Source organism: Camelina sativa, chromosome 13 (genome assembly GCF_000633955.1).
Source record: "Camelina sativa cultivar DH55 chromosome 13, Cs, whole genome shotgun sequence".
NCBI lineage: Eukaryota > Viridiplantae > Streptophyta > Magnoliopsida > Brassicales > Brassicaceae > Camelina > Camelina sativa.
This window is the reverse complement of record NC_025697.1, coordinates 5,501,805-5,513,541: the sequence shown is the minus strand read 5'-3', so window position 1 is coordinate 5,513,541 and position 11,737 is coordinate 5,501,805. Positions and strand designations below refer to the sequence as shown.

The 11,737-nt window shown below is 35.1% G+C and overlaps 2 protein-coding genes across 3 annotated transcripts; one reads left to right on the top strand and one right to left on the bottom strand.

Annotated features, from left to right (window-relative positions):
* Positions 6,184-8,740, top strand: LOC104735320 (repressor of RNA polymerase III transcription MAF1 homolog). 2 transcript variants are annotated; one of them, XM_010455080.2, is made up of 11 exons: positions 6,184-6,260; positions 6,618-6,685; positions 6,814-6,884; positions 6,979-7,028; positions 7,138-7,211; positions 7,309-7,371; positions 7,690-7,777; positions 7,933-7,995; positions 8,079-8,158; positions 8,269-8,340; positions 8,431-8,740. In XM_010455080.2, exons 2-11 carry the CDS (start codon positions 6,654-6,656, stop codon positions 8,510-8,512), a joined length of 675 nt encoding a protein of 224 aa, XP_010453382.1. In that variant the 5' UTR covers positions 6,184-6,260; positions 6,618-6,653; the 3' UTR covers positions 8,513-8,740. The 2 variants fall into 2 exon arrangements, with proteins under 2 accessions (XP_010453382.1, XP_010453381.1); XM_010455079.1 differs by lacking the exon at positions 6,184-6,260 and adding an exon at positions 6,269-6,349.
* LOC104735321 (putative pentatricopeptide repeat-containing protein At5g13230, mitochondrial) lies at positions 8,733-11,316 on the bottom strand. The gene has a single exon (XM_010455081.2). The coding sequence runs from the start codon at positions 11,229-11,231 to the stop codon at positions 8,766-8,768; it is 2,466 nt and encodes an 821-aa protein (XP_010453383.1). The 5' UTR covers positions 11,232-11,316; the 3' UTR covers positions 8,733-8,765.

The following is an 11,737-nucleotide window of genomic DNA, read 5'->3' as shown; positions in this document are numbered from 1 at the left end:
TTATGAAAGGTTATAGAATATTTTATATCATTATAGTTTGAAGATACAACATAATAATTATTTTATAGGTATGAGGTTTAATGGAAACATACTTTAATATATCAGCATATATATATATATATATATATATAAATTTACATGATTATTAATTTATGATATTATTGAGACCATATTTTACATGGAGATTTAAAAAAAAAATATTATCTTATTATCTTATTAAATATTGTTATTTTTTATACTGTCCCGACTTGGGACTAACAAAATTTATTAATTTATAGTATTTATTAATTTATAGAATATTAATGTATAGAAGTTTTACTGTATTCTGTTTGTGCGTTTATGGATGCGATAAAAAGACGGGATTGTCTGTGTAGTCTGTATACTCTAGTTTGGATTAACGTGATAAAACGTTAAACATGAAATGTTGAGCCGGTTTTTCATAATCTTTAGATAAGAGACAGTCTGTTAGAATATGTGAAATGTGTGACGACTTTGAAACTTTGAAACCATGTTGGCTTTTATAAATTCTGTTTTACGTAACAAACCGCGCAGGGCTAGCCAACAAATATATTAATTAGTCACTCCGAGGAGGGCCAAGAGTTTTGCCGTCTAGTTTTGGGAATACGTACGTATTAATTACGATTTACGATTTATCGTGACATATTGGTAATTAAGCTTAAAATCACTCTAACAATATCATTTAAAGATTCTAGAATTTCTAGAGATTTCTTTTCATTCGAATCGCTCCAAAGGGAGATTCCAAGAACAAGATAATACTGAATGTACTAATGTTTCATGTAAATCTTATAATCTTCACTGTTTTCCCCAATTTCTCACAAAGACCTACGAACTACAAACAACATATAGAACTTAAGCCACAATGATATAAAATCTAATAAAACTAGTAATGTTCCTGCGTCATCAAGCCAACAAAAGTTTTGAGGTGTTTCGCACATCTGTTCCAACGTAAATACGATTATTAATAATACACGAGAGGAACTACATTAGTATATTCCTCAATGTATCTTTTCATTACAACTAATATATTTTTCTAGCATCTGTCATGCGAGAAACAAAACCACACACAACATATATATTACATTTGAACACTCGATCCTGCAGCATATATATACTTGCTCAGTTGCTCGACACCATTAACTTCGAATTTTCTTTTTTTAGTTCAAAATTTTGTCTTATTTGACGTACGTGGTTCGGCAAGAGAAGATGAAGAAGGATGAGTTAAAAAAATATGCGATATACAGTATTAGTCTATTAGATGGTTATTTTGTGATTTAAAGATTATTTCATGGTCATTTTATCTTATTTCTAGTATATATTTAATGAGGAAAGTAGTCAATAAGTTGATCGAGTCAAATTATAATAAGCATGTTAAGTTTTTTTTTCCTTTTTAATTTTGTTTTCTTAAGTTCACCTTTTTTGTTTTTGCTAATGTGTGTTGTCTGTAAACAGATAAAGAACTTTCCCTTTTTAAATACAGTATGGTTTTGATAGTTCTGGCCTTCTGGGAATTAAACAAAAGCTGGGATTATCAGTAAAGGCAGAAAACGAGACGAGTGGAGTGCGAGGCATGATGACATTAGACCTGTCAAATTTCAATTATTTAGATATGAAGTGTTTAGTAATCCCAAGAATAAGAGTTAATTATTCCTAAATGAAAACTAGGAATATTTTAAGTCACTGGTTAAACAATGCTAGTAATAAAAAAGACGCTGAAGGGAGTTTGGCATGCACCGAAAATGATGATGTTTTTGGTTAAAAGCTCATTTCCCGAGATCATATACAGCAAAACATTCAGACTTATGATGCTTTGAGAGGCATTGTTTCTCATCGAATTGTACTTCTACTAAGAACCATGTGCTCCCCATCAATCTTAAGCTAGTACGTTTTCTAATAAAAATTAGAGAGAATAAGTTGATCCCAATCTGCTCGAAATTAACTCTTCTTGATAGTGCAACGTAACATTGTTGAACTATTGAAGCTATAATTTGCCAAGTGTTGGAGACACTCTCTTAAATCATGAGTCTCTAAACTATTGAAGCTAAGACAAAAGCAAACTGAAGAATTTCGACTCATTCTGAAGATCTTATGTACTTCAGGACATCTTATCATTTATTATTTTGTGGCTCTCTGGTAGGATAGCTCAAAATTTGAAGGCTAATACGAAGTGCAGACGTAGGAATTGTGGAGAAAGGTGCTGTATCATGTATCATCTCAAATATGTGTTAAAACCGGTCGACTAGCTAGCTAGGTTGGTTCTCGAATATCTAAAGCTTTGACTCTGGCTTACCAAAACGTGCAATTAATACTTAAACGGGTGCTCTCAAATTGGATAGCCGGATAAATGGATGATCTTAAACATTTGTTCGGTCCACTATGGTTTCTATCTCACTCACATTGGTTTTAAGTTTGTTTAACTATTAATTGATCAGAAGATTCAGAAGCATTAATCCTAGTTCGTTTATCTACTTTAACCTAGAACAAACACTCACTATTCTTAACCTAATTTTCTAGTCGATTTTTGTTTAAGAGTCATAACAGTATGGCATAAAGACTTAACAACAGTCTTTTCCACCTCAATCGATTTTGAATATTTTCATTGTTGCCAGTATGCACATTCCAGCATTCCTGATAAGAAACTTTTTTCTTCAAGTTACTCTTTAGATATCAACATTAGTGCATGGTCAATAAAGAACAGTGTATTACATCAAGAGGACAAATATATACATGCATAGAGAGGGAGAGAGTCAGCTTTTGGTGGAAAAGGGCAAGTGAAAAGGTTGAGAGGCGTGGCCTCTGGTGACATTGCATGGGGCATGAAATGACTTAGCCTTTGAATCAAACCACACAAAAGAAAGCTGTATCCCTTTTGTCTTTCAAAACAAAAAGTTATAAAATTTTATAATATCTTACTCTTGTTACTATTAAGGAACGATGCACCAGAAATAGAATTATGTAACATTGTTTGTGCTTGGGTGAGTACACAAACAATGACTCTTTCACTTTGGTATATATGGTTTGTTCATTTTGTTGTTGTCAACGTGACTAATGCCATTTAATCTTTCTAAATACATGGATGAGTTATTCGGCAGACTTTATATATGGGATTTTTATATATTCTAGTTGCCTTTAAAATAGGATATAATATATAAATAGCTATACATAGTAACAAAATTATTATGAATGGCGCCAATTAAGGGTAATGAAAAAATCTCAGATATACAGTACAACTAATTAAAAGAAAGATTGATTGGTCCTTTTCTTGTTTATTTCCAAGATAATTACTGAAAATAGAAATGACGAGAAGGGTTGGCTAGGTGATCGATCGTTTGTACTTTTAGGCACTAATAAATTGAGGTTGGAAGATGGTTTGTGTGTAATGATGTTTGTTTGCTATAATATGAGGTGCGGAGTTTATAGTTTAAATTAAATGACCCGAAATATATATAGATTTCTTGTCAAACTTGAGAAATTATACTTCGACATACAAACTGCATAATCTTTTTCTCTCAGGTGTACGTTTGTGTTTAAAACATGGTGTTCTATTTTGAAGCAATAATACATAGTACATATGATGTTCTAACAGAGGCTACATGTACAGAACAGCTAGCGATTTTTTTTTGTTTTGAATGAGGATTGAAAAAATAAATCTGGTCAACAACAACCAAATATGGAAGAATCTCTTCATTTCATGTTGAGAATTTCCCGGGCCCGGTGATCCATTTCTAGAGATGGAATTTCGATCTAGTGACGGAATCGTATAGTCCAAATCACAAAGTAGACTGGTTTTACCGCTAACATGTTGCTAAATAATCGAAACAAATGATCATCGCTTCACATATTTATTGGAGTGGACTTAGATTCATATCTGATAAGATAAAATTGGAATAGAAACTTGAAGATTGTATTGAAAGGAAAGCAAAAATGTGATTGCTTGCTTTTTGCTTGTATGGAATTCATTTTTGAGAACAAAAAAGAAGAAGATATATAGAATATAGTACAAGTAACAGTATCGCTTGATCATCATACTTCTTATGCGAATATTTGTTGTTTTGTGTATAAATTTGGACATGCATATTGGGAAGAAAGGTGCCTTTAGGCAGGCTTATTGGGACAAGTAAATTTTGAGGCATATAGTGAAGTTGAGTGGAAGAGTTATCATTCCAATGTTGTAAAAGAAACATAACTTTCTCTCTCTTTCTGCATTGCATGTCCCCTTTATTTACAACCACCTCTTTCCTCTTCACGTCTTAACGAATATTCTACTTTATAAAATTTAACTGCATAGATACACCGATACATGTGCATACATAGAATATTATCAACTCTCTCGTTCAATGGTCAAACCAAATTTCTGTATCAACTTACTTCTCTTTGATTCCAAGTATTTTTCATGTTTTCAAGTTGCGGCCCACGCGGGATTCTCATCTCTTTATATTTTCATTTAAAAACAAAAAAATAATACATAAACTCCACTAAACTAGGTATTCATTCTCTGACATTGATTAAAGTTGATCGCAATATTTTCTAGTTTAATTTCTCATGTTAGTATATTATACTAAATTACATACACAAAAATGCAAATAATGACATGCCTAGGTTAAGAATGAACTATTTTCGCCATGTAATAAAAAAGCAATACAGATGTCATATATAATTTGTTTTTGCTATTAATAGCATGAATTAAAATGGTTACACAGACTCAAATGGACTCAAAAGTTTATTGTAAAGCTCATACAAAACACAAATTCATACATATAACTTATATATGAAGAAGAGATAAAAAAAACAGAAAATAAAGCCGGATTGAACCATGAATTGTGACTTCCAAATAGATCTTGCAGCTAGGGCTGTTACCTGATGAGTGGCTCCTTTACCTAACCCTCCACTCCAACGGTCACTTATTGTTGAAAATGAGATTCATATAATAGCAACAATGCAACATTGATATAACACCTCTCTAATTATATATAGTACTATCATTTATTTTGTCAACAACATATATTTTTCATGTTTATATTTAGATGGTAACACATAATTGTACATAAATCAGTGCATTTGGTCCAGTTAATTATCATTATTCATGGTTTGCATATTATTGGATGCCGCCCAATTTGTTTTACATTAATGACTTACCATATGATAGTATGTCTTATATATACTGTCTTTTGTATATAATTAGTATATACTATACAGAGAGAATATTTGGAAGACATAAAAAGACAAGAAACGAAGTAAGACAGAAAACCATAAGCTAAAATTATAATTCGTCGGATGCTGACTTCGCATGGAGCCTATAACACAGAGAGTGTCCATCCAGAATTGCAATCATGACCATCTGCCACTTCCATCCTATATTTAAATGTGCTTCATTACTTGCTTTTCCAGTACACATTATTTTTATTTTATTTTTACTCCACGAAAATGTTAAGGATTATACACTATAATTTTGAAAATTTAAAATATGTCAGCCTTTGTTCGTGGTGGTAAATAATGGTTTCGGCTGAAACATGGGCTCACTTTTCCCGTTTATTAGCTCTCAGACACGAAATTATAAGTTGGGAATCACACGATTAAAAGGCCAGCTGGGTGATAAATTTTGGTGAAACCAGATACATAGCGTAAATTCCAATAGCAAGAGTTGAAGTGTAAATTTTGGCCCATTCACTACAGTCTACTCCATAAGGTGTAAGTGTAACCATTCAGAGTCAATACATGGAAAATAAAATAAAATATAACAGTAAGAAAAGAGATTGATGAGAAACAAATTAAGGATGCCTAACTCGTCTTATTGCTTACAAAAGAAACACTTACAGAATGTATATTATATGGTTTATTAACACGTTCAAATAGTCGTCCACCTAAATTGAGGCCATCATGTAATGCCGTCCTGTTTGGATTTCAAAAAAAAAAACTCATTTCGACTAGGCAACATGAAATCTCAATGCATCCCATGACAGCTAGTCAATACTATAATAACAAATTTATTTCCCCTGCAAGAAACTTCAACTGATTGCAAATTGTTTGTCAACGTGGACGGCCCATGGAATATTATAAAAAACAGCACGCAGTTTTAAGACCCAAAATCGAACGGCGGCCCATGAGAAAGCATTAATCAAAACGGCACACAGTTCAGATCTTCGCTGTCCATTATAGACACCAAAGCATATCCGCATCTTTTGGCACGTGTGAGATCGTAACACAAACGGGGCAATTTCCGCGAACATTAAAAAGATTTTCAGGTATTTTTTTTTTTTTTTTCATTCTCTCGAGTTTATAGGAATTTCGAATTACACAAATTATATTGCCGCTTTTTCTCAAACATTTTACGGTAATGGAATCTCAATTTTGGTAGTTTTAAGATTCCGTTTTTTTTTTTTTTCTTCATTTCAATTTCGTATTTTACAGTTTTTAGTTGAATTTTAGGGTTTCGGATTGAGTTTGGTGATTATGCTATCGTCTGATTCTTTCCTATTATGCTCTTTTATTCTAGTAATTTGAAATGCTAATTTCAAAACTTGTTGTTTATGTTCTGAGAGATCTGTAATAATTTTTGCATATGATCTGTTTTTGTATTAAAAAAAAAAAAAAAATCTTAGGTTTATCTCGTCTTTCTGGAGCATTTTGCTGCTATCATGAAGTTCTTGGAGTACACAAACCTTGACAGGTTACACTTCTTCTTTATATAAATTGGGTCAAAATGTAGTTATTATTGCTTTGTTTTTTTTTTGGTGTTGTGATGAACTATGAGTTTCAATTTTTTCTAAATGGATTTTAAACACCTTTACAATCCAGTTTGAATATGTTTATGGGTGATCTAAATCTCGGGGAAAGAACTATCAAAGGTTGTCTGGAAGCTTATTCATGTAAGCCACTTGTTTGTGTTCTTCTTACTCTCAGGGTCAATTTTTCTTCTGGGCTTTCAAGAAATATAATTTATTGTTCATTTTTTTTGGATAGGCAAACATGCAGGAACTGATAAAAGATTGTCTCTTAGTTTGGAGAATGAGGTAATTTGATACTCTATGAAGCTATTCTTCCATCTGAATTTAGCTGTTGCAAACTTGGACTTCAATCATTGGAATGTTGTTTTATTGTTTTCGGTTCATTTGAACTCAGATGCTCGATTATCTTGGGAAGTCTTCTGACACTGACTCCTCTTCACCCGTTGATCTCTTGTTAAGCAGGTCAAGGTAATAAAATCTTCTACTTACAGAGTTTTTTAAAACCATATTTTTATGATATAGATATGTCATATGTCTCATGAATATATTCTGTTGCTTATTCCAGTCGAAAAGCTTTGATCTACTTGGTTCTTACACTCTATCAGATGTATCCAGACTACGATTTCAGGTAATTTTTTTGTGTGTTGTAAACTTTTTTTGAAGAGGGGGGATTATGGGTAATGTCATTGTCAGCTTCTTGGGCGACATGGCAACCCGCTATATAATCCGCCCTTTAATATCTGTATGGGAGTGTTGTCATAAGGTTTGACGAACGGTTCATAGAACTGTAGGAGTTGAGAGTTCGATTCTCTCCATTTCCCAAAAATCTATAAACTAACCAGTTGTCTGTTGTGAAGTGTCTGATTGAACATGATAATAAAATACAGCTATGTTATATAACTCTTGTCACTATCGCATTGTTTCTCTATTTTTTTTTGGTTTCCAGCGCTGTCAAAGCACATCAGTTTTTTTCCGAGGAAAGCTGGGACACGTTTAAGCAGATTTTTAACAACTATATGTCTGAAGCTTCTAAGGTATTCAAGTGTTAAACTATCTTCTGTTTGATGGAAATTTTAAAAAGGCTTGTTTTTGCGAGGGAGAATCACTTTGACCTTCTTCAGTGATCCAAGTCGATAGATATTTTATGTACATATGCGTATATGATAAGTATTATCATATCTACTGATAGGAATGGGCTGAGAGGAATGAGGATGGTTCCCTGCTTGAGGTAATCTACAAGGCTCTTGATGAGGTAAGTTCCCTGTAATAAGGAACTTTAGAAAAAGGGCAAGAGTAATGGAAAAGAAGTAAATCATACATATGTGAACGATACAGGTCGTAAAACTAGCTGAATGTGAGATATATGTTTACAACCCAAATCCTAATGCTGATCCTTTCCTCGAGGAAGGAGCAATGTGAGTTACAACAACTTTATTTATATATTCACTTACTCAGATGTGCTATGGCCTGACTGTCATCTAAAAGGCTGCTTCCTCATCCTTTATTTCTTTTGGGTCAAATCCAGATGGTCTTTCTGTTTCTTATTCTACAACCGAAAACTGAAGCGTGTTGCAGGTTTCCGTTTCTGCTGCACGAGGTTAGATGATTGTAATCTTACCAAGTTGCCTTTCTCTTTCACTGTCTTCTTCTTTAAAAGTCTTTCCAACTCGAAAACTGTTTGTTGCAGTAACCTGGCAAGTGATGCATTTCTCGCTGACAGTCCTCTTTATGGAGAAGATGAAGAGATCTTTGACGACATGGATATGTGATCTCTGTATCGATGTGCTGAGTTTCATATTCTGTAGAAAACCTGTATCTATTTGTGATATCTAGTCTCTAGGCTTGTATGAGTCTGAGTCAATGGTTAAGCTCTTCGCTTTCCTTTATATGTGTAGTTGACCTGACTAATACTCTTACTGTATCATGTGCAAAATCTTATCAGTCCTTGTGTTATCCAATGTACCTATGTTCCATTAAAGAGACAAAGTGTTGAGATATTGTGTCTATGTTGTCTGCTTCCATTCACCAGTAGTCACCACAAGAGCAGACTCCAGCATGAAAATGATGGAATCTGTTCATATCTCGGATAACAAGATCTCGCTGTACGATACCTGATATAACTTTCATAGCATTGTGGCAATCCGAACAAATTCGTAGATTCTTGATGATCAGTATGCGATTTCGAGATGGCAGTCGAACAAGCCCATATGCCAAAGCCAACCTCTCGCTGTGAACCCACAGTCTCTTATCCTTTTCTTCATCGTCCATATCGAGCAGGATCGCATTCCGATCAGGAACATAACCGGCTCGTGTTGCTTTCAAGTTAAGCCATTCCAGCATTCCATTTATGAGCTTCATATCCGGATGATCTGATAATCCCACACTGAAGAAATGCACATCTCCTTGATGTTCTATCCAACTTAAACCTGGTTCCTTCTTTACACCCTTTTCCTTCATGCTTTTCCTAATGGAAGCAACGTTTGCCCATTGTTTTACACCTGCGTACATGTTTGATAATAGAACATATGTTGCCTCGTCCTTTGGATTGATCTTTAGTATTTCCTCTGCCGATCTCTTTGCAACCTCTTCATTGTTCTGATTCATCGAGGCGCTGAGCAGTGCTCTCCAGATCATAACACTAGGCTCATATGGAATCCCTTCAATCATCTTCATTGCTTTGTCAAGCTGCCCTGATCTTCCCAAAAGCCTGACCATACAAGTATAATGTTCCAAACATGGTTCAATACCATGATCACGAATCATTGACTCAAAACAATCTTGACCTTGATCTATTAATCCTGCGTTGCTGCATCCAGAAAGAACACTAAGAAATGTTAACCCATTTGGCTTGCAATCACTATCCTTCATAATGTCAAAGACTCTCAATGCCTGGCTGCCCAGTCCATGTGTCGAATAGCCTGAGATCAATGTATTCCATGAAGCTACATCTATTGTTTCCATCTCATTGAACACAGATTGTGCGAATTTGATATCACCACATTTTGCATACATGTCTATCAATGAGTTACTCACTGCAACTTTTTCGGCATTATTGGTTTTTATCACCAGTCCATGAACTTGAACACCGAGCTCCATGCTCGCCAAAGAAGCACAAGCTCCAAGAGCACTTGAGAAGGTTACTTCAGTTACTGACACCTGATTTCTGAGCGCTTCACGAAACATGTTTAACGCATTTCCTCCTTCGCCCAGATTCCCATACCCGACAATGACTGTGTTCCAGCTCACCTCATTTTTACTTGATAACTCAGCAAATAACTTAACAGCGCTATCCATTTTCTCACATTTGGCATATACATCAATGAGAGCATTTGAGACATAGACATCAAAATCAAAGCCAGCTTTGACCACAAGACCATGGAGTTGCTCACCTAAGCCAGAACACTTCCCGATGGCACATCCATTCAAAATACTGCTCAAAGTAAACTCGTTAGGGACAACAAAAGCTTCTCTCATTCGAATAAAAAGATCAACCGCCTCGTTGCAAAAACCGTTTTGACAAAACCGAGCAATCATAAAACTCCAAGGTATCACATCATTCTTTGGCATCTCATTGAACACTTTAAAAGCACCAGACATGTCTCCGATCTGAGTATACAACTGAAGCAGACCAACACCCACACGAGGATCCAACTCATAGCAAGTTTTTAGAATCCGTCCATGAACACCCTTGGCGAAATCAAACGCACCTAGCCCGATACTCGCCTTAAGAGCCGTATCAAAGGTGTAGTTGTTGGGCATGAAACTAGCCATCCCCATACAAGAAAGCAGCTGAAGAGAATCCTCGAAATACCCATTCTCTACATAGCAAGACACAATTCCAGCCCACACAACAATGTCTTTGCACAAAATCCCCTCAAAAACACTTCTTGCACTATGAACAGAACCACATACAGAGTAAGCATTGATAAGCGCAGCTCCAACAAAAGCATTGGAATCAAAACCAAGCTTAACGATAGGAGAATGCAACCACAAACAAATCTCAGCTTTATCCAAACTGACAAAGCACTTCAAGAAGGAGGTGAAGACGTGTGGGTTAAGCTCATGACCTTCTCGATGCAACCTGGAATACAAACCAACGGGATCTTCACACGCATGTCCTTGAACGAGAGTAACATACGAGACATTGTTTCTCTCAGGAATTTCGTCGAACAGCTTCAACGCATCTTTGTCAAATCCGGCTTTCACGTAAGCGTTTAATAGAATGTTTGTAGCGAAAAGATCCAAGCAGCTTCCTTTCTTTAATACATCGCAATGAATAGCCTTTGCTGAGATAGGATCGTTTCTCTGAATGCAGCGACGGAGCATTGAGCCGTAAGCATGAGAATCTAAGCCAGGGACTACCAAATCCGAATCCAAATCCAATGCCGACACGGCGGCTTGAACAGATAACCCACATCGTCGAATACGATTGCATTGGATCAATCTGTGACTCTCTGAAACATGGATTGCTCTACAGAACCTGATCATACGAACTGCGAAACTGAGGAGGGGAGAAGTGTCTAATCCGGTTAATTCAAAACCGGTTTATCCCAGCTGAATCGAATTCTGGACAAAACCGAATTGGTGTTTTTTTTAAGTCAATCAAAAACGTTAATGAGACATGGGCCGGCCCAAGAGACAAACGTGGCCCTAATACGATAACTAAACTGAAACTAGGGTTTCTCCAAGTCGTCACCTATAAAATGGAGCTTTGGTTTTGTTGGCCTTAGGGCATGATTACTAAGGGTTACTCATGAAATTACTTTAAATAAAAAAATAATAAAAAGAAGAGAGAGAAAAGAAATCAGGAGTAATCGATCCTTGCTGGAGGACTGGGGGAACCGTTTCTCAGAATTAAATAGAAATGTGTCACTTACTTATTGGTACACCTATTAAAAAATGAATATATATAATAATTTCTTTTTTTTTAATTTTCTGAGAAATTTTCATCCGTTTCTCGAGTAAAAATGGTCTTACAGACTCACAGAATCATT

Coding starts and splice junctions, on each gene's coding strand:
- LOC104735320 (XM_010455080.2), top strand. CDS start 6,654: ATGAAGTTCTTGGAGTACACAAACCTTGACAG. Junction 7,778..7,932: donor ATATGTCTGAAGCTTCTAAG/GTATTCAAGTGT, acceptor ATCTACTGATAG/GAATGGGCTGAGAGGAATGA. Junction 7,996..8,078: donor TCTACAAGGCTCTTGATGAG/GTAAGTTCCCTG, acceptor TGAACGATACAG/GTCGTAAAACTAGCTGAATG.
- LOC104735321 (XM_010455081.2), bottom strand. CDS start 11,231: ATGATCAGGTTCTGTAGAGCAATCCATGTTTCAGAGAGTCACAGATTG.